Source organism: Pipistrellus kuhlii, unplaced genomic scaffold (genome assembly GCF_014108245.1).
Source record: "Pipistrellus kuhlii isolate mPipKuh1 unplaced genomic scaffold, mPipKuh1.p scaffold_m20_p_2, whole genome shotgun sequence".
Lineage (NCBI taxonomy): Eukaryota > Metazoa > Chordata > Mammalia > Chiroptera > Vespertilionidae > Pipistrellus > Pipistrellus kuhlii.
The window spans coordinates 128,455,528-128,476,765 of record NW_023425515.1 but is presented as its reverse complement, the minus strand read 5'-3'; the positions used below and the strand labels follow the sequence as shown (position 1 = coordinate 128,476,765).

General features: G+C 48.8%; 1 protein-coding gene across 6 annotated transcripts in view; it reads right to left on the bottom strand.

Moving 5' to 3' along the window:
* BCAR3 (BCAR3 adaptor protein, NSP family member) overlaps positions 1-21,238 on the bottom strand; it is a 105,168-nt gene that overhangs the window by 72,532 nt on the left and 11,398 nt on the right. For all 6 annotated transcript variants that reach the window (XM_036446489.2, XM_036446491.2, XM_045584327.1 and 3 more), the window contains one exon: positions 3,269-3,308. In XM_036446489.2, the coding sequence (XP_036302382.1) occupies positions 3,269-3,308 (40 nt within the window). The remainder of the gene's footprint in view (positions 1-3,268; positions 3,309-21,238) is intronic.

Here is a 21,238-nt window from a genome sequence, read left to right as displayed (position 1 = left end):
GGGGAAAAAAATGTGGGAGAGGAGAGGAAAAAAAGGAAAAGGTAGAAAAGGTAGAAAAAGGGAAACAAAACTCGCCCCTCTGATGGCCAGAATTAAGGAGAGAGCAATAGTGGGGAGTGAGATTCCTAAATCGCCAGCTCCCATGGACCTGCTCCAAGGTCTTATCACCTCGGACCTGGAATTCAGAGCGTGGGGGGGAGTTTGATGCTGCCTGGGTGGGCGAGGGGGGGGGATGCGCCAGAAGGAGAGGTGGAGACACCCCTACACAGCCCGCTCCCCAGCCTCACACCCCCCTCCATTCACAGGGAGCCACCGGTAGCCTAGCAACCAGGCCTTCCCGCTGCTGCACTGTGTGTGCGGGCAGAGTGCGGGCAGTGCCAGCAGGGCCCAGAGTGCAAGCGGGACAGAAACGGATTTTGGATTCGTTCTCTACCCAGCGTTCTCCTGCCACAGCCGGCAGCCCCGTCATCCTACTCGCCACACGTCTGCGTCCACGTCTCCTCTCCCCGACCCCAGGAGGCAAGGCGGCCCCGATTGCTCTCCTACGTCTGGGCACCGGGCAAACCTTGTGGAGTCAGCTAGCAAGTCTCCAGTGGGGAGAGGAGAGGCATCTGAAGACGCAGAGAGAACCTGGGGCCGGAGCTCTGACCGATTGAGCATTGCTGTCTGTCCGCCACACCTGGGTGCTTCCACGCACACCGTTCTGAGGTCACACGAGTCCCTAATACGTTGGCATCTGGACTCTTGTCCATTAGGCTGATAAATCTGACCGTGCCCAGTGGCTCCCACAGGGTGTAACGTGTTTTTCCTAGAATCCCTGCTTCTCTCCAGGCCCGAGAGGCAGGGCGTGCACAGGCGGGTGTAGGAGACAAGCAGCTCCCAGTCAGGAAGGGCCCCTGGATCCCACCTATCACAGCTCCCCCACCTCCTCCATCACCTTCGGCCCCTCCGGTCTCTGGGCACCAGCTAGCACGCCCGCTCGGCGAGGCTGAAGGGGGCACTGCGCCTGGGAAAGGGTCGGGTGGGCTGAGGGCCCAAGGAGACCGACCCAGGGAGCCACTTGGACCTGGGACGTCCTCTCAGCGCTCCGGTGCCCACAGAAGCCGGCGGGGATATGCTACGTCCACCCAACGAATAAACCTCAAGCCACCCTCCAAACCAAGGGCAAAGTCAGAAAGCAATAACCTGTGATTGTCCAGGAGGGACGGAGAGACCTCATTAATGCAACCAGATTCAGACACGGTGAGGAGTGAAGAGCAACCTTCAGAACACCTCAGCGAGTCCTTGAAAAGGAGAGCCCCCTGGAGCCACCAAGAGCCATTCCCTCGAGTCTCAGGCTGGGGAGGCAGGAGGAAGCTACCGGCAACCCCAGTGCCTCCTCAGTCAACTAGACTCGAGCCATAAAGACCGACATTCACGGGTCGGACGCAAGAGCTTAGATAACACTAAAACAGGTCACACCGAAAGTCTCCATTTCGTTTTAGAATTCATCACTGGATTATCTTAAAAGGTTGGGACTTTTGTAAAGGAAAGGGCTGAGTTATCAGAGTAAGGGGAGGGGGGTGCTTGCTGAGCACGGCCTGCGTGAGCCTGCGGTGGAGACGGCCAATTTCTGAAACACGGCAGTGGGGGGGTCGTAAGGGCTGCTGCGATGCCCACGCTGCATAATGTGGGGCAATTTGGGCTGCGGCCAAGTCAAATCTCAGCCTGTGAGCAGGGTCCACTCACGCTTAGCAGAGCACAACCTGCAGGAGAGCATGAGGGAGGCATCCGGGAGGGAGGGAGACCCCCTCTGGCAGAGCCCCGGCCGGATTCCGACCTGGTGGCCCTGCAGGTTCAGGATCACACAATTGCTCCCGGGACATTAGTTCAGACACAGACCCATCCCAGCACACTTCATGATGATTGCCTCACGTGACCAAGTGGTTCTACTACAGTCCCCCCACCCCCCCACTCCTTACTGTTCGTCCATCCTCTGGTCTAAGGAACAACACGCCAACAGCCTGGGGCAGGCACGGGCCCACGGAAAGGCAGCCGGCGGAGAACTCCCACGTGGGATGCTGCTGCTCTTGGAACAATGAGGGCGGCTGTGGCTGCTCAGAGGCAAGCTCCTTCAATCCTAACTCCGGCCATGATTTCTCCTGAAAATTAATCTCTCTCCTTGTGCTCTCTGTGCCAGGTTTCCACAAGCTTCCTTAGGTTCTCTCTTCCATAAGCTTCTATTTTGCTTAACGCAGATGAAATGGGGTGCTGTGCTCATAACCAACCATTTTCCACAGCTGCTAATTTCTTTTAAGAAACTGTTTTCCTCCTTCACATTATAATTAAAAAATATTATAAGAAAAAAATTAATCGTGATGTCATAAATAAAGAAACTAGGTGTGACAAGCCAGGGTTCTCTTTTCTGTAGTAGGTGCCAGATTTAATTACAGCTTCCAAAAATAAAACAAAGCAAACACACACACCCGAAAAATGGGATGAAGGGCAGAGGGAAGAAGTGAAAAGACCCCTTTCTTTCTGCTCAGAAGGAAAACACTGTTTAGAAGCATCTACTGTTTGAGTGTCGGCCCCGCGGGAAGGGAGGTGTGAGCAGAGCTCACGGTGCCAGACTCCCCGCTGACAGGGGCGGCGGGGGAGAGGGAAAGGACGGTGCAGAAAGCCTCAGGCACCGTCAGTCCTCGCCGAGGACAAACACGGTTCACAATTCCTCACCCGCCATCCCAAATCCAAAATTCCCTGAAAATTGGGACTTTAAAAATAATTCATTTGGCTGCCAAACAAACCTGACCTCATTTGGTGGCAAAACATGACCTGAACTACATAAAATCTTTTGTGGCCTATTTATCCCATTTAGGGTGAAATCCTTCCATTTCATCACTGCTGAAGTAATGAGTTTGGTGAAGGGGAGCTGACCCTAGGGCCCTTTGGGGTGGTGAAAAAAAAAACAACAAAACTATATATATATATATATATATATATATATATATATATATATATATATATATTACATTTCTTTAAAAATTCTGAATTTTAAAACACACTTGGCCCTAAGGGTTTCGGATAAGAAAAGAATGTAGATGCTACTGGGATGAGGTAAGACCCCTACAAAGTTTACTAAAGACCAAATACAGTCAATTATCTCCTGGTTGTTTCCATCTCATCAGCTTCCTACACAAGCCAGACAGTAGTGCTACTTGGCAATCCTGTGTTAAACATGGGAAATCCACTGCACAGGGCCCTGATTACATGTTAAATCCCAGTTTCCTACCTTCACATACTCCAGGGTTGAGTCCAGAAGTTGATGATCCCTGAAAAGAGAAAACAAAAATATGAGGACCACTGGGAACCATGCATTCCTGCACTGAGGGAAATGTACCCACAAGATCTCACCCACCTCATCCAAATGACAGAGATGGGCCCACCTCCCAGACAATGCTCAGGCAGGCAGAGCAGACACCGATTCCTGCCATGGTGTGTGCTGGGTGGGGTGGGGCACCATCATGACCTCCGTCTGGCAGCTCTGTGTATTCTGTCACATTCAGTCCAAACGTTGGACTCCTTCCATGTGGTGATTCTAGGTTCACTGGAGCATAATAATTAGCCTTCAAGTCTGAAGCAAAGAGCTTGGAGGAGGATGGGGTGGGAGTACAGCGGGGCTGGATGCCCAGGCGGCAGCAGCCTGAGCCGGCAGCTGTGTCACATCCACCTGACAGAAGAGGTTCTGGTAGGCAAGGCGGCTGCCCAAGGTCACCCAGCACCCAGCAATGAGAGAGAAAGGGGCTTGTGCCAATTCTGCTTCTAAACCATATTCATATTCTCTCTTCTCTCTCTCTCTCTCTCTCTCTCTCTCTCTCTCTCTCTCTCTCTCTCTCTCTCTCTCTCTCTCTCCTCCCCCCCCCCTCTTCTCCCTCCCTCTCCCTCTTTCTCTTTTTTACGGGTGACTTGATTGGCCACCCACTCCTGGTGTCAAGCTGAGCAATTCACCCTAATTTTCTTTGTTGTTCAATTATTTGTTTTCCTTCCCTACCTAATGTCTGCTTGTGTTTATCATAATAAAACTCTAGGGCTGACTAGACAATTAAAGTAAACACCAGTGATGGCACTGAGAGTGCTCTTACCACAGAAAGCGGAAGAGGATCTGACTCAGGCCAAGGGAGAGTTATGGCAAGGAGGCCCCTCCGCCAGGTTGTGCAGAGACAGCTGCTCCGGAGACCCAAACTTCGAAACAACTCAGCCCTGCGCAGCGCGATCATTTGGAAAGGACTTGACGGCTCTGAAGCCTGTACCACGAATCTTGTTAAGGAGGAGACTTAGCATTTCTACATCAAGAATGCATGCACCCGAAGTTAGGGGACACCCGACAAGCAGCCATCTGCAGGTCTGGCTGCATCCGGAGCTTCGGAGAGACTCCGGGAGCCGGCAGGTCTGCTCCCTAGAACAGCAGAGCAAAGCCACGGCTCAGACACACAGCCTGTCTGGGGGCTGGTGGCCATTCTGGGCCTGGCTTGACTACCCAGGTCAGGGCAGCTCACAGGGCGCACGGCAGAGGCAGGCTGGCACCGAGATGCTCTCTGTGGGCGGACAGCTTAGGTTCTGAAATGAGGCCCGTGGTAGAACCAAAGGACTAGAGGAGAACTTAAGCTCACAGGTCTGGGTGCACTCCCATCAGAGGGGTATACAGCACTTCCGGGGCCAGGCACTCACTGTGCCTGCAAGCTGGCGTTTTCCCCAAAGCTGCTGAGTCTGCCTGCTAGGCCCGGCCCCCGCCTCTCCGGCCGTACTCTGGGCATCCTGCAGATGTAAAAACCGCTGTGGAACCCCCTAGCCAATGACTGGAAACTTTGCTGGCGGAACCTGGGCCATGGTGCTCCCCTCTATGTTCTTGAACCCCTGGTTTTCTACTGAAGTAACTTTTAGGCTAATAGGCATTCAGCCGTATGCTATTGTAATTACGTGGGCCCAGTGGCCAGGCTCGTGCGTGCAGAAAGATGTCAGAACCACTGCAAGGCTATTTCTCATCTTCTTCAAGTTTCTATTAATACATATGTGTCCTGATCATGGATAAAAAGTACAGGATGTGTGCTGTTTAAATCAACGGTTCTCAAATGATTTTGGTCTCAGGATCTCTCTATGCACCAAGTTATTGAGGATCCCAAAGAGCTTCTGTACACGCGAATTATACCTACTGATTACTGGTCACAGAAATGAAAACTGAGACATTTTCAAATTTTTAATCAACTTGCATTTTAAAAGTAAACCCATTATATGTTTAAATAAGTAGCATTTTTATTAATAATGCATATGTTTTTCCTAACAGAAATTCAGTGATGAGAATAGTGACATTGTCTCACAGTTTTGCAAATCATTTTACTGTCTTGCTTAGCAGATGCCAGGTGAATTGGAGAAGGGAGGGGAGGCAGGGAGCGCATGGTGGAGGAGATAAATGTTCCAAAGTTCTCGTTTTCACTTGAAGCTTGAATTTTTTCATTGGCAGCTAACACTGTCAAATATTTTTTTTGAGCTTCATTTCACTCATTTTGGGGGAATATCTGCCAAATAGCAAGACCATACAGTCATGATTTGCAATTCTAACTTTCTTCTTTAGATGCTCAGATGTCCTTCTCTTGGGAAATTCTTTTTAGAATTGTGTCCAGGACCTGCTCTTCTCACAGATTTAGTTGGACACTCCTTCTGCCGACACATCTGAAAGCTGAAACATTCCTCTCTCCCTTTTTCTAGAGATGCACCTGAAAACTCTCTCAGTTCCCTCAGGGGAACCCTTCAAACTCTCCTGGGAAGGGAGTGGGATAATCCACTTGGAGCAGGTGCTGGGCCGGGGGGCTGAGGATCTGCAGGGTTCCCACTCAGAGACCTCAAAGCAGGCCTGTGCCCTTCCCACCACCCTACTCTCCCGCCCACAGACCCTGTGCCCGAGAGCCTGGGTGTTCTCCCAAATGTCCCTCCCCCCTTGGATGGACTCCCGGGTTCCTGTTTGATCCCCCATCACACACACTCTTGGCAGAAGAGAAGGAAACCAAAGGCGCTGCTCAAGGGTAAACTGAAGTCCCCTTTTGACCCTGCCCCCAAATGAACCCCGCTAAGGGAGCCCTGTTCTAAGAGCAGAGGGGAAGCCAGTGTTCTCAGGTTCTAGTGAGGCTCCCAGGGTCCTAGTGGGTCCTTCTCAGAGACCCAGGGGAGGGACTGTAAGGAGCGCAAACAGAACCCAGTGGGTGTGTTACAAATCCAAAAAATTTAAAAATAATTGCCTCGAACCAAACTAAAATGATATTTAAATGCAGAGTGCTGTGTCTCCTTCCTCAGCCTGCCCCGATCCCAGCTAACCAGGAAGACATGAGCTAGAAAACATAGCCATTGGCCCTGCAGCCCCGGACACCAATTTTAAATGGGACGGCCAATTACTCATGCAGGACTGTGCAGCAAACGCTCCTCCAACCACAGATTTATATTCTCCAACAGAGATCACTGGAAAACAAACAGAGGAACTTGGCAATATAAATAAAAAGTTTTTTGGTGTTTTTTTTTTACATCGTGTTTTTTTTAAATGAATCCCCACCCATGTGGATCCATGATGCTGTGTGCCTCTCTCTTTATAACTGCAGTCTGGCAGGCGTCCCCAGCACTCCCCCCCTAAGCCCCCAGGCAAGCCTGCGGCCCCTCACTGCACGGTCCACAAACTGCAGGGAAGCAGCAGGGTGAAAACAGACTCGCCTGTTATTTTGTCTTAAGTGTACTGAGTTTTAAGTAGCATCACTGTGTTTATTCCAGTGAAGTCACTCTTTCCACTACCCCACTTTCTTAAGTGCATACCGAGGGATGTCTAGTTGGGATATATTTATTATTTCAGCTTGTTTCTCATCTGTAACCAGGTTAATGATTTTTGCCCTCTTAAAAGGACACTTGATCTGTAGTGTTTGCTGCTTTGAGCAAAGTGGTTCTCTATCTTGAATACACAAGCAGAACTTCCCTAACAGGGATCGTTCCCAAGTGGTTGGAATACAGACAGGGAAAGAAGTACCCTATGTCTGTCTTAAGTTACACAAAGTTTTAAATGAATGAATGCTTAGTTCTTTAAATAGACTAGAATAAAGTAATGGCTAACAAAGTTGCCAAACAAATGATCTTTTAGATATACATAAAAAGGAATCGCTGGTAATAAAATGATTCCTTCACGTAATGGGGGGAAATGTGAGAAACTTGATGCAAACCTATAGGCCGAGGAGGACAGACGCTCCCCCTAAAATACACACACACGAGGAATTCACAGCGTTGGCACCTGTGGCATCGCGTTTGCATCCCAGGTCACTGCATAGTATTTGTTTACACACGGTCTCTCCCTCTATCGGGTGAGCTCCCCAAGAGTACTGGCCTGTCTACTTCATGCCCAGTATCTTCCATACTTCTCACAGGCATCCCGCCAACATCACCGAGCTCCTATAACATGCCACGCACCAGGCCAGACCCTGGAAGCACAGGGATCCAAGACAAAGGCCCTGTCCTCAGACAGATCTCAGGCAAGTGGGGAAGACAGAGCAAAAGACCCAAACAACTCAAGTGAGAGGGAGGGTGTCAGTGAGAGACAAATCCCAGGAAGAAGTCTATCTACAACATCTGCACCACGCTTTAGGGCCGCGCAGGGCTTGTCGCAGGGAAGAAGCTGTGGGGGAGGTGGTGATGAGAAATGCCCAGGCAATAAGAAACGCATGTGCAAACACATGGGGCCAGGAGACAATACGGTGCTTTTTGGGAACTGTAAGTGATCAGGATTCGGTGCCACCTTCGTCCAGGCCACCATCACCTGTCACCTGAACCCTGCAAGACCCTCCTAGCTCCACTGCAGCTCCGCCATCTCCACACAGCAGCCAGAGTGACCTTACTCATACAGGTCTCCCTCGCGCCCCCACCCTCCACTCAGAATCCTCTAACGGCTCCCATCCTCTCAGAACAAAACCCCAAAGTTCTCACAGCAGCTGTCGAGGCTCCAGCTGGCATGAGCCCAGTCAGCTCTCCAACCTCACTGTGAGAAGTAGATTTCTGAAGATGCCTCCTCCCAAGATTCCCATCAGTCAATCAAGCCCTAAGAATGCTTTGAGGGGATTTCGCAGATGTAATTAAAGTCCCAAATCAGTGGACATTAGATATGACAATTACCTGAGTGGACCTGACTTGAAGAGTGAGAGGGATCGGACATAAGGAGCCCTGTGGTTGGTGTGACGTGATGAGAGAGCCTGTGAAAGGCCCATGGCATGGAATGTGGAGTGGCCCCTGGCAGACAGCCAGGAAATGGGGACCTCAGTCCTGCAACCTTAGAAACTGAATTATGCCGACAAGCTGAATGATTGTGGGGAACAGATTCTTCCCCAGAGCATCTGAAATTAAAAGGGGTCATAATCATAGGAACAAAAGAGCATAGAGAGAGAATGCTATGAACATCTTGATGCCTAAATTTGAAAGCTTAGGAAAAACTAACAAATTCCTCAAAAACAAACAGAAAATCTGAATAGTCCTATGATCATTAAAAAATGGAATCAGTAGTTGAATAGCTTCCCACAGCCCTCTCTGGTTTTACTGTCTAGAACATTCTGCCAAATTTTGGAATTATTTGTTACTTGAAAATTATAAAAACTCTTCAAGAAACTTGAAAAAGATATTATAATCTTGATACAAAAAAACAAACAAGGTCAATAAGGGAAAGGAAATGTATAGGCTAGTCTCACACATGAACAGATAGGAAAAATCCTAAGCAAATATTGACAAACCAAATCCAAGAATCTATAAAGACACATCATAATCAAATTGGGAGTTGACTCAAAAATGCAGGGCCAGTTTAACATGAGAAATTCTACTAATATAATTTATCACATTAACACATTAAAGAAGAAAAATCATTTGGTCATTTGGGCATCTGATTGATAGGGAGAAAGACATTTAAAAAAAAATCATCTTTTCATGATCTTTGCAGGGAGAAAGTTAATTCTCCACAAACTAGATATAGAAAACACACACTCACTTCTATAACCTGACAAAGGGCATCTTTGTCAAAACCCCAAAACCACAGCAAGTATCATTCTTAATGGTAAAGTACCAGAATCATTACTATAATCAATCAATCAATCAATCAGTCAGTCAATTATTCAGAAACAAGATGGGTGTCCACTATTACTGCTTCTGTGCATCACTATCCTGGAGGTCCAAGCCAGTACAGTTAAATAAGCAAAAGAAATAAAAGGTGTAAAAACTGCAAAAGGGAGAATAAAACTGTCATGATTCACAACTAAAAACTGTCAACACAGAACACTCAAAGAATCTATACAGACCTTATAAGGAAGCAGACCAAGGTTCCTCGATATGAAGCACTGTGCAAACACTTCAGAGATTTAAAATTTACTGATGGGAGGGATGAGGGAGATCTTGCTTTGTGGGTGTCCACTCATCACAAGTGTATGCATTCCTAGAACACTTAGCGGAAATGTAAGCTGAAAAGGCAGGGTGTGTCTGACCAGTATGCCGTCTGTTTACCTGGAGTCGTGGGGCCAATGAGGAATAGACACTGCAGCCTCAGGTTTACCATTCTTAACTGACCCCTGCACCAGGGCATGTAACACCATCAGGAAAGGAGGACCCAACCACCAGGAGAAAGTTTCCCCTCCACCAGCAACCTTGTGGCTGCAGCCTTTTTACATGTAAATACGGCTTCCATCTAGTGCCTTCACCCTCCATCTTCCACCTTGAAGCTCCATCAACATCTCAAAATCTGAGCTGGGTATGGAGGGTTAAAGGTAGGAAGACATAATAACACGCTTTAAATCTGCTAAGAATTTGAGTCCAGAACCCTAACTCTAACCTTAACATTAACCTTAACTTCAACCCAACCCTAATTCTTTCCCAGACTTTAACCTAAATTCAAACCTTAGCCTTACCCCTGAGAAAAAAAGAAAAGAAAAGAATTTGAGTCCACTGGACAATAGTCCTTACTGGATCACATGTTCTTTTGGGTAAGATTAACACATGGGACAGTCCACCATTCTCACTTTTATTTTGTTCGATGATATCCTTGGTTCTAAGGCCTTACCCATCTCACCAGCCTCATCTTTTCTTGTCCCTTATACACCGACACACCCAAACTACTGGAATTCTTGAACCAAGAAGCCTGGAATCCCCATGTCTCCCCACTCATTCCCACCTTCTCTGACCACTCTTTCCCCTGCACCACCCCAACAACTCACAGAATTAATGAAATAACATCTCCTCAACACTTCTTTTCTATGCATTATAAAACTTTGTAACAACGAATGATAAGGTAGCATAGCATGTACACTCTTGCCTGTCTCCCTTCTTGGACCATGAGCTCCCTGAGCACAGGGACCGTATTTTCCTTTATCCTCCTTCGTAGCCCCAGGGCACAGGTGCTCCATAAATGTTGGCTTGAAGGAATGAATGAATAAATGTGTGTGTGTGTGTCCTCTGCACTCTGTAGGAGACCTAGACCCTGAGCTTTCCCTTCCACCACACACCATGGGTTCACTGAGGGAAGAAGAATGTGGTAGGGAGAGAGGGACCCAAGAGCGGAAGGTCCTTCTTGGACTGATGGGATTCCTCCTAAAGGAGAGAACTTGGCCGTGGGCTGTGACTGGACTGTGATGGCCTCAGGCAGAACACCCTTCGCAAAGGAACATGACTGTCCTGGGCGGCGTGGCTCCCTGGCGCCACGGAGACCAGATGTTTCCAAAGTGGCACTGACTGAGAGGCCCGCTGCTCCTGCTGGGAGTGAGCCTCTCTGGGCATATGCGAAATGCCAGGGAGGAGGCTAATCAGGGAGATAACCAGGACAGATAGCGTTTACCACAGGGCCATCTGCTTAGGGGAAGATGAAAAGAAAGAGACGCTTAAGACAGGGCTGGCCTGCTGAGTGGAGAGATGACCTCTCTCAGAAAAGTATAAGCCAGTGTGCGGTCAGATGTTCAGGTTCTTACAGATACTGACAATCACATTAAAGTCCCAATAAAGAGATACTTCTTGCTTTAGGTGGGGGCATATTATGCAGTTAGCCTTTGATAATTTAGAGAGAAAAAAAGGGGAAGTATAACTTTAAAAATAGAGAATTATAACACTGTTAGATGTACACATCCAATACATTTTGTTTCATCACCTTAATGAATGAGAAGAGATTCATTCTCTTACATCTCACCATGTATTTATTGACCTTTGTTAACGCAGGCTTTTTCACTAGTAGTTGGTAGGATTAAGGTTGGTGCTTATTTTATATTGTTCTCCCAGGTTTAACACAACATAAGAAGTTCCTTTTCACAAGTACGAAGAACCTTAGGGATAAGTCTGAATGATTAAACCCACAGAATGTTTTAGAGCAGAGGCGTGGTCTGGACAGAAACTCACTGTTCTACTGCAGAGGGGGAATTCATCTTCCATTTCTGGCGTCTAGAGCTAAAAACGTTTACCGGATGTGATCTGGGCAGCCGAGTGTGACCACTCCTCTCAGTCTCATTATTAAACTGCAATTAATGCTCCTAAAATCGCATTAGCCCTTTTGACAGCCACAGCATACGGCTGACTCACTCTGACGCTGGAGTGATCTCAATGCTGGAATTGGTTCACATGGGGCTATTGAGACAAACCCCATACCCTGACTTTGTGTTTGGACTCTGGAGAGTCTTTGCTTCTCCCTACAGTCTTTCCAGTTAGATTGGGCTGTTGTTTGAAAACGCCAAGATCATTTTTGGATCTCGTATCTGTCATATTTTGACATATTAGCTATTCCTCCAAGATTCATGTCATCACCAGTGTGATCTGTGTGTCAATATTACTGTCTAAACGAGTTTTTAAATGTGCTGGGATGGGGCTGAGGACACAGCCTACAGCATGCTTCATGCACTACCATCTAGCAGGAATCTTTCTCACCCCAAGGACCATGATTGGCATTTGCATACACACCTTCTCCACATTCCTCTGAATCTGCCATCAAAGTAACCCTAGGAAGGAGAGTTAATCTGGTAATGACTTGCTTCTGACAAAGCCTTGCTACTTCCTAACGCTGCTGCTTCCTTTAACAAGTTTTCAAAAGAAGTCATTGTCCTACAAGCCCATTCTCTCCCTTGAATTTGATGTAGAGATTAACTGTATCTTCCAAGTTCTTTTTCAGAAACTGAGACATCTCTCCCGTTTTTCCTGCAGCTCCTGGTTACAGCGCTCCTGTGATGGTCTCAGTCTCAGGCGCTCAGTCTTCTGCGGCCATAGGGCTTCATCTCACTTGGTGGCATTGGAGCCCCTTGTCAGGGCCTCATTCTCTTCCTTCACCTTTACTCTACCTTTTCCAACCACAGAAGTCATTTCTTTGACAACAACAACAACAACAACAAAAAGCAAGCCGAACAGAAGCTCAGCAAGTTGGTGTCTCTGTTTCTCTCACATTCCCCCTCTCTTTGGTTTTATTGTTCCAGACATAACGTCTGAAAGCCCTTTTTGTTATCCTTAGCATTTCTCACAACTCTCTGCCCGCTCTGCACTCTGGTTCTCTTACAGCCAGTGCCACCCTCTGATCCGGCGCCTGGGTCTGAGGCGAGGACAGCACAGAGGAAGTGCTGGCACAGAGAAGGCAGGCTGAGGGAAGGGTCAGCTAGAAAGTACAACCTGCATCACCTAGTCAAGGAGAACAAGTGACCTGCTACTTGAAAGGTGTTAAGGTCAGAGGTCAAGAAAACCAGACTTCTTGTTGGACTGGTGAAATGATACAAAGGGCTACCCTGTGAATGGGGAGGTTAGGTCAGTTAGGTCAGTGGCTAAGATAGAGAGAACAGGTGTTGGTGGGGTCAGATGGTTCAAAATGGGCACTCCGTTCTCCTAGGGCCATGAAGGCCTGTCTTTGAATATCCAGCACCTGGCACAACGCCTGGCACACAGGCAGGTGCAGCGTCCCTGTGAGTGAATCCATCGCACCATAGGGGGGATCCGTACAGGAGTCAGTCCAGGCTGGACAGAGTCCTTCACACACCTACTTCAACACAAGGAACCTGGGTGATCACATCTGTCTTCCTCTTTCAAACTGCGGCTTTGTCTTTCATTGTTTTGAACTGTTTCCCTTTCAGAGCCTCAGGCCATGAGATCTTCTGCGTCCTCTGCCTCCACCTGGGGAGTCTTCCTTCCTGCAGCTCAGAGCAGACTGCAGACCAGTGTGCATTTCCCTTCCTCGTTGCCAGACTGTTTACTCCAATAACTCCTGCTTCTTTCACTTCAACAGCCGATTCCTGCTTCTGTGAGTCACCTCGACCTCATTTGAAAATGCGGCAGGGTCCGATTAATGTATTCATGACGTGTGTTAGAAGAACGGCAATTAAACCAGCTCCTCGGGCAGGTTCCCCGATCGTGTTTAAACAGTGCCGTTTCCCTGTCCTACCTATGACTCTAGGGTGAGTCTCTAGGAACCCAAGCCTGACACAGGGAGGATGGGGCTGAGAAAACCTTGACGTGGTCACAGGTTAACCTGCGCTCAGCAGAATTCCAGTGACAGCACTGAGCTGAAAGCCGATGCTGAAATCTCAACTTGGCAGCAGTCCGTCCAACAGAACGGAGTCAGAACAAGAAAAGCCGTATCAAGGCCAGTATGTCTCTTGGCAGGCGCAGAGGGTCTGGCATCAGCGGATCAGGCTTCGGGCTGTCTAAGCCCAAACACAGCACTTTTGATAAAAGCAGATGCTTTGTTTGGCTGGTATCTCTCTGCCCTTCCTCCACTCCCACGGGCCCCATCCTCTCCGCCCCCAGCATTCCCCACCCCCTCCAAAAAAAAGCCTGTTTGTAAAGGTTTCTTCTCACTGATTCACAGGCAGAATAAAAGCGCTATGGTTTTGAGATAATGTCCTCCAGGCCTCCAAAAGGAAAGATTTCGCCCAGCCAAACAAATGTAGAAACATACACCTCAGTTCTGTCTTCCAGGGTAGGCACCCCCGCCTCCGGGTGGCTGCTCCCCAAAACCTTGGAAAAGCAGCCGTCAGCCCGCAGGCAAAAGCCTGAATGCCAACCTCGGCTGTCCATCCACCTCCGCTGTGCTCAGTGTCCTTAGGACACACTCGCCACGCTGCTGGCAGGCCACGGGGAGGGCAGCCCCGGGGATGTGTCTGCTTTAATTAAACCAAAACACTGTATTAAAAAAAAAATCATGTGTGTGAAAAAAAAAAAAGTGTTTTGTTTTATTACATGCTTACGGTCTTTTCATATTGAATTTTGTCTCTCATCTCAAAAAGAAAGGAAACAAAATCCTTCCTTTGAACAACAAAGCAGCTCCTGCCTCATTTCTCTGCTCCCCACCAGACCAAAGGCTCAGCCTCCCCCCCCCCCCCCCCCCCCCCCCCCCCGCCCCACTCCCTGGAAGAGGAGCCCAGGATTCCTGAGGGCTAGCCCTACAGTCCTTCCCTCCTGCTTTACAGTCTCTCCCGTGGTGATGGCACCCATTTCATTTCTACGCAGACCCCTCACGTTATAACGTTTACTCAGGCCTCTCGGAGCTCCAGGCTCTCACTACCGAGGGGTGGTGCACATCTCCACGTAGAGCTGCCTGCATGTCAAACAGAGGTCTCCTCTCTCTGCCACCTGCTATCTCTCCTCCCCCAAGAAAAAGCAGCCAACCAGCCCAATGAAGCCCTGCTCCCTCCCCAATCTTCCCCATCACAGTAAACAGCCCACCCCACACACTCAGCTGCCTGAGCCGCCCCACCATGTCCAGCCCTCAGTAAGTAGGCAGACTACCTGAGTCCCCCACCATCACCTCCTCCACCACCGCCCTGGAGCCACCACCACCTGCTCCCTGCACTTTTGGAATCACCTCCTGCCCTCCCTCCAGCCCCTCTTCCCCCATCAACCAATTCTCCACAGAGAGACCAATCTTCTAAAAACTAAATCGGATCAGACTATTCCCTTAGGTACACCCTTTCAATATTTCCCTTTGCCCCAGGGAGAAAACCTAAACTCCTTAGCAAGGTCAAGACCGGTGCTGTCTAATGTAATTTTAACTTTTCTGGTAGTCACTGAAAAGAAATAGATGAAATTAACTTAAATATTTTCTTTAACCTATTTCAAAATTATCACCTCACTACATAGAAACATAAAAAATGCCAATGAAGTATTTTGTATTTTCTTTTTATGTTAAATCTTTAAATGTTTCCTCCACCAGAGAGGCCTTCCCTGCCCCAAATCCAAGGGGCTCTCTGATGTCACCTTCCTCGGGCCCCCTCCTTTTGTAGATGTGTTTGTCTGTGTGCCCCTAACCTGGGCACTCCTTAAGGACAGGGCTCACAGCTATTTCACTCTCCACGGGAACTCGGTACCCAGCACAATGCCTGACACAAAATAAGCTCAATAAACATTCACAGAAGAATAAAAAGTGAAGACACTGACATTAAGAACAAGGACAAGCGAGCGAGGGCTGGGCCAGACCACTGAGAACAGGCTCTGTTTTGAGTCTTGGCACAATGGTGTGCTGGCCTTTCAGGGCAGAGCAAGGTGGTTATACCTGTAATCACGAGTGGTGGCCAAGACGCCCTGCTGTAGGGCAGCTTAGGGCAGACTGGATAGAGCATTCCTGCCAAACTCCGTCAACATGTGGGAAACTTCCTCCCCAGGAGGCCCCCTCCACACACACACACACACACACACACACACACACACACACCATTGAACGTGATCTCAGGTTACACTGGAGGATTAGGAGCTCCCAGCTCCAGCTTTCCAGGAGGAAGGAAGGATGAAAACCAACATCTGAGCCCTTCCTTCATGCCAGGTGCCTTCACATGGGATTGCACTTGACCTTAATGCTGTCCTTTGAGGATGTGGAGATCCAGAAACGTATAGTAGCTTATTATGCAAGGTCACAAGGTACCAGGTTTGGTGCAAGGTCACTGGCAGCTTTCTCTGATAGCCGTGGCCACCTCAGTGTCCCAACCAAGGCACCGAGGCCTCACGGTCAGATGTCACTCAGCAGAGTTGGGGCAGGAGAAGGATCAACTGCTGGTGACCAGGGGGGAGCGGAGAGCAGTGACCTGCTCCACCAAGACCTCAGAAAACTCGTGTGAAAGTCAGTGCTGACCTTCAGTGGAGCCTTTTTATATGTAGTGCAACACTTCTCAGACGGGGGGTATTTCACCCCCACTTTATACAATAGTTTAGAACATGCCCTAGTTCACACATCTACTAAGTGGAAAAGCAGGGACACGAACGGAGACCTCTGGGTTGCATGCATTGCGTTTTCTCCCTCTCCCCACAGCTGGAGTCATCTTATCTTTGGACACTATGTTTGCAGGTGAATCTGGACCACAGAGAGCCCAAGATTGGGTCAATTATAAAAGGTATATCAGACTTCTATAATTTGTAAATAACACTACAACACTTAAACCTAGAAGTCCACGAGTGCTGATCTTTGTTGAGGCCTCCAAGAAGAGCTTGAAATTCTGCAACCAATCCAACAGCCAGTCTCTCAGGGCAGACTGGGTGGTGACAGCACTACAGGGCTGTGGACAGCAGGGTGGCCTGAGGGCTTATCGGTCCTGTGGCTGCAGGCCCAAGCCCATGGCTGCGGTCTCCTTCCAATCAACAACAGCACCTCCAGCGTCTCCAGCTTCCATCCTTCTGACTAGTCTGGGATGGAGCCCAAACCCACATGTAATAAGAGCATAAATAATTTGTACCTACACAGCACCTTCTGCTTACAATACGTTTTATTAGGTAGTGAGGGAAGCAAAAAAACTCTTGTAGTTTCTGACTCTCAGAAGACTAAAAAGCCCAACCTTTCCCAAACAGCTCATAGGAGGTCTGAGAAATCATGGTTTAAAGCAGGTCTGTCTAAGGTGTGTGTTGGGGGTTGGAAGGTAGAACCCAGAAAAAACGTTGGGCATGACGACATTGTGTAATCTCTGTTTTCTTGGTTGTGGTTTGCAATCAGTTGTGTTTTGGTTGGTTTTTTGTTTTTTTTTAAATCCTTTCATTTTCCCCAGTAGAACAGCTGAGAATGCACAGACCCCAGCCTTTAGGCTCAAATCATCCCTGACAGGAGAGGGTTAGGACCATGGCGGGCAGCTGGAGGACATACAGGCATTCCCCATCTCCTGGGCTCCCTCCACCCTGGGGTGAGCCCGAAGCCCAGCAGGGGCCGAGCGCGCCCCTGACCCAGCTGCTCCTGCCTCAGCACACCTCGGGCACGGGCCTGGACATGCACATTCTTCAGAATTCACTCACCCACCCAAGACAGTTGCATTCAAACACCACGGGGCATTTCCAAATGTTAGTAAAACTCAACTTTGAAATTTTAAGAGTAAAAATTCAACACATGGACCGTTACTTCATAGATAGTCTTGGCTGTTAAGCCATTACCATTCTGCTAATTCATTTGATGACCTTCTATTAATCTATTAAATAGGCTTTTGTCAACTCTAAACCCAACTTTTCTTCTGTTCACGGAACGCTTCCCATTTGCAGAGAGCAGACATGCCCATGTACAAATAAAATGCAGGTGCTTGCATGTGGACCTTCACATTTAGATCCTTCTGATTAACTCTGACCCAAAAGACTGATTTATTTGCATGGAGCCTTCTGGGGGAACTTGCTTCGTTGAGGAGAAAGCAGTGGTGATAGAACTCGGTAGCTCTGAAGAGGAACAAATGAAATGATTTTCCGCATGACAGGGCTGACACAGCCCAGAGCGAGGCTTGCACATCCATGTTTAGAGAAGCGTTTGCACAGATCCCGTGCCTTACTCCTCTGCTTCGGCTTACTCCTTTGCTGACATGGTAGGTTACTTACTACCAGATTTTAACTCGGGATAATTCTGCAGACTTCCTGGCCCCTGTCGGTTAAAACACTTGTGACTAGTCAGTCAGCTCCATTCATGCAAATGAATGAAACATCACATTGTCCGGCCACATGCTCCCACAGCCCAAGGGGCAGAGGGAACCAGGCCCTCCGCAGCTGTTCCCAGGAATGTGTGCCTCCGCGTACCCGCAGGCGGGAAGGGACCCAGAACATCTCTGAGCCTTGATCCTCAGTTATCCCAGCCACAGGAACCGGTGCCCTCTCCGTCCAGGGGAGGTCCCCGATTCCAATAAAAATTCACCCTTGAAGATAAATGAATCAAAGGGATACCAGCGAACCACGCTAATGTCAAGAGGAAATCCTGTCTGCAGACCTGTCGGAGGAGCCTTGCTCCGCCGGCGAACAAAGGCTCCCTCTGTGACATCAAGCAGCAGGTTTAAGAGCGCCCTGGCTCCTCGCGTTGGCCACCTTTCAAAACCACAAGTACATCCAAGGGCGGCCAAGACAACAGCAAAGCCAAGAGATACAGTCTCCGCGTGAGGAGACCAGCTCCCCTCCCGGGCCTGCCTGCTGCCCGGCTCCTGGTGACAGGCTTCCTTCTCCCCAGGGGAGGCCGGAGCCCCGGGCGTCGCGATCATGATAAAATCTGCTGTGTCTCTCACGCAGAGTGAGGATGGTCAAGCAAGAGAATCTATGGATATGTGCTTTAAGACATTTTTAAACTATAAAGTGGGAGAGATAACAACTCACGCGAACATGACATGTTTATATTGCAGTTTGACAACACAAAGGTTTAGGTCAAAGGGGAAACTTCCTGTGCTTTGCTCGGGATCTCATGGGATGGAGAGTCAATTAACAGTCCATTATAATAAAAGTGACTTTTTGGTGGTTAATAAGGTAAGCATTCCTGTTGGGAAGAGAGCAAACTTGCATAGCCACATACATAGCAACATAAAAGACACGGGTGTTCAGAGTATTCACAGGCCAGGGGTGCAGCTAGGAGCGCTCCCGCTGCATGGAGGCGGACACACCTGAGGGGCGAGTCCGGGCTCCTCGTGACGGCCCCCTACCCTCACGGCAGCACCCAATGGGGCACAGAGGGAGGTGTTCACGTCTGCCATCCAGGCAAGTCATGAAACTAATGCCTTCATTCACTATGAAAAGAAGCAAGTAAGGCCAAAAAAGTTTACAGAAAACAAACCCTGTAAAACAGCAATATTCCCATTATAGGTAGACCTAACTAGTCTTCGGTCTCTGAAGACAGAGATCCAAAACTCTAACTTTGAAGCAGACGTGGCTCCCAGCTTCCCGGGCTGAGTGAGCTGGAGCAGCGGGTGGTGAGGGTCACAGCTCCTTCTCGGCTGTACGCGATGAGTTAGGACAGAAAAGCTGTCCCCGCTCCCGGCAGCTCCGGGTGGCACCTTAGGCAGACCCCTCTCCCTGGAACCCGGGTTCTCATTCCGTCTGCTTGTCTCCCATTTTTCACACGCACAAGCTTTGTTTCTATCACGACTTGGAAGGAATGGAGACAGCTTACAATCTTATTAGGATTACTTAAAGGGATTAAAAAAGAAGAAAATAAGGAACTTTAAACTCCTCAAAATCGGGATCACTTTTGAGGATGAAAAACAATGTGTGTTAGGTCATTAAAAATAACACTGAGACAGATGAGTGGGGAATAGGACTTTGTGATCCTTTGACACACAACCACACGCCTGTCCAGCATAATTGTAAAAGATAGGCATTCCTTGCTTCCTGTATTTGCCGTTAACAATGAGATATTTTAGCCGAAACCGGTTTGGCTCAGTGGTAGAGCGTCGGTCTGCGGACTGAAAGGTCCCAGGTTCGATTCCGGACAAGGACATGTACGTTGGTTGCGGGCACACCCCCGGTGGGGGGTGTGCAAGAGGCAGCTGGTCAATGTTTCTCTCTCATCGATGTTTCTAGCTCTCTATCTCTCTCCCTTCCTCTCTGTAAAAAATCAATAAAATATTAAAACACACACACACACACACACACACACACAAACACAAGATATTTTAAATTGAGGAAAAAAGATGTGACTTAAGAAGAACGCAGCCCTGAGTCATAAACAAACGCGCGCCAGCTGTGCTTGCTAGGTCTCCCACCACGCGGACTTCAAACTCAGGACCTGCGCCCAGTCCCCTGATTAGATCTTTTTACAGAGCTGGGACCTCCCGTCCAAGTCAGCTGTCCATTAAAAAGCTTTGAAGTCCTGGCAGGTTGACGACCTGGACCCTGGATGTTTACCAAGAACTTCCTCAGGAGCTGAAGGGGGGCTCCGTGACCGCCCCGGCCCCCGGCGTGTCCCTGCCAGGACCTTAGAACTTAAAGAAATGAGTTTGTGAGTTGTCTGCGTGTGCTAATTAGTAGATATCCAGCTCACTATAAAGTTTAAGTTAAAAGACAGAAAGTGGCCACAGGAAGCCGGGTAACAGTTTGCTCCGAGTCCACATTGTGGAGCCTGACATTTGTGCTTCTTTCGGGGTGACCAGACGTTACTTTCCTTTGCTGCCCGTAGCTCCACAAGAGGGAGGAAGGACGGCTCCCCCTCTGCACCCCACCTGTTACGTCCCAACGATGCGACATGAGCGATGCTGTGCACAGGCGGGGCCTCCGCGTTCACCTTCTCATCAGCAGGCTCTCTGAGCGGGGAGGTCGCCCACCTAGGTTTTATCGGAGCAAGACCAGGCCTTCTAATGGTTCTCCCTGGGGAGCCTTCTGGTCTGATGTGGGAAACATTTCAGAGCTCTCTGGTGTTTTCTACAGAGAATGCCTGGGCCTCTCCTTAATTTCTTCTTGTACTCCTGCAACACTAAAACGAATTCTACACTCTTGCCTGCCTGCCTCTCTCCCAGCATCTATACTGTTCTCTCCCAACTTGCTACCCTCCAGCCACAGGCCACACCAGCTTCGTTTAGGGTTTCTCAAATATCCTGAGCTTGTCCCCCTGATCCTTGCACTTGCTCTCCCTGTACCTGGGACAGCCAGCCACTGGTTCTCCACACTTTCTTCTCATCGTGCAGGCCTTAGCTTAAATATCACCTTCTCAGAGACCTGTCCCTATAAGACAGACACAGCCCCAATCTACCTCCAGCGTATTGCTCTATCTCCTCTGTAACACTCACTATTGTCTGCAATATACTGTTTACTTAGCTGTATTTATTACTGGGGTCTCTCACTAGACTATGGGCTCTGGGAGGAACCTGTTTCAGATGTCTCATAGCTATCCTGTTAGTTCACATATTTCTCCGCCGTGTAGAAGGGCAAGAGCAGATTACTGGAATATTTTGGCTGCTAGAATGTCTTCAATGTTGGACCAGCCCTTCAGTTAGATATCCAGAGGAGCTGGGCTGAGCTCTCCGGGTGAAGCACGGGTACTTATAAAACC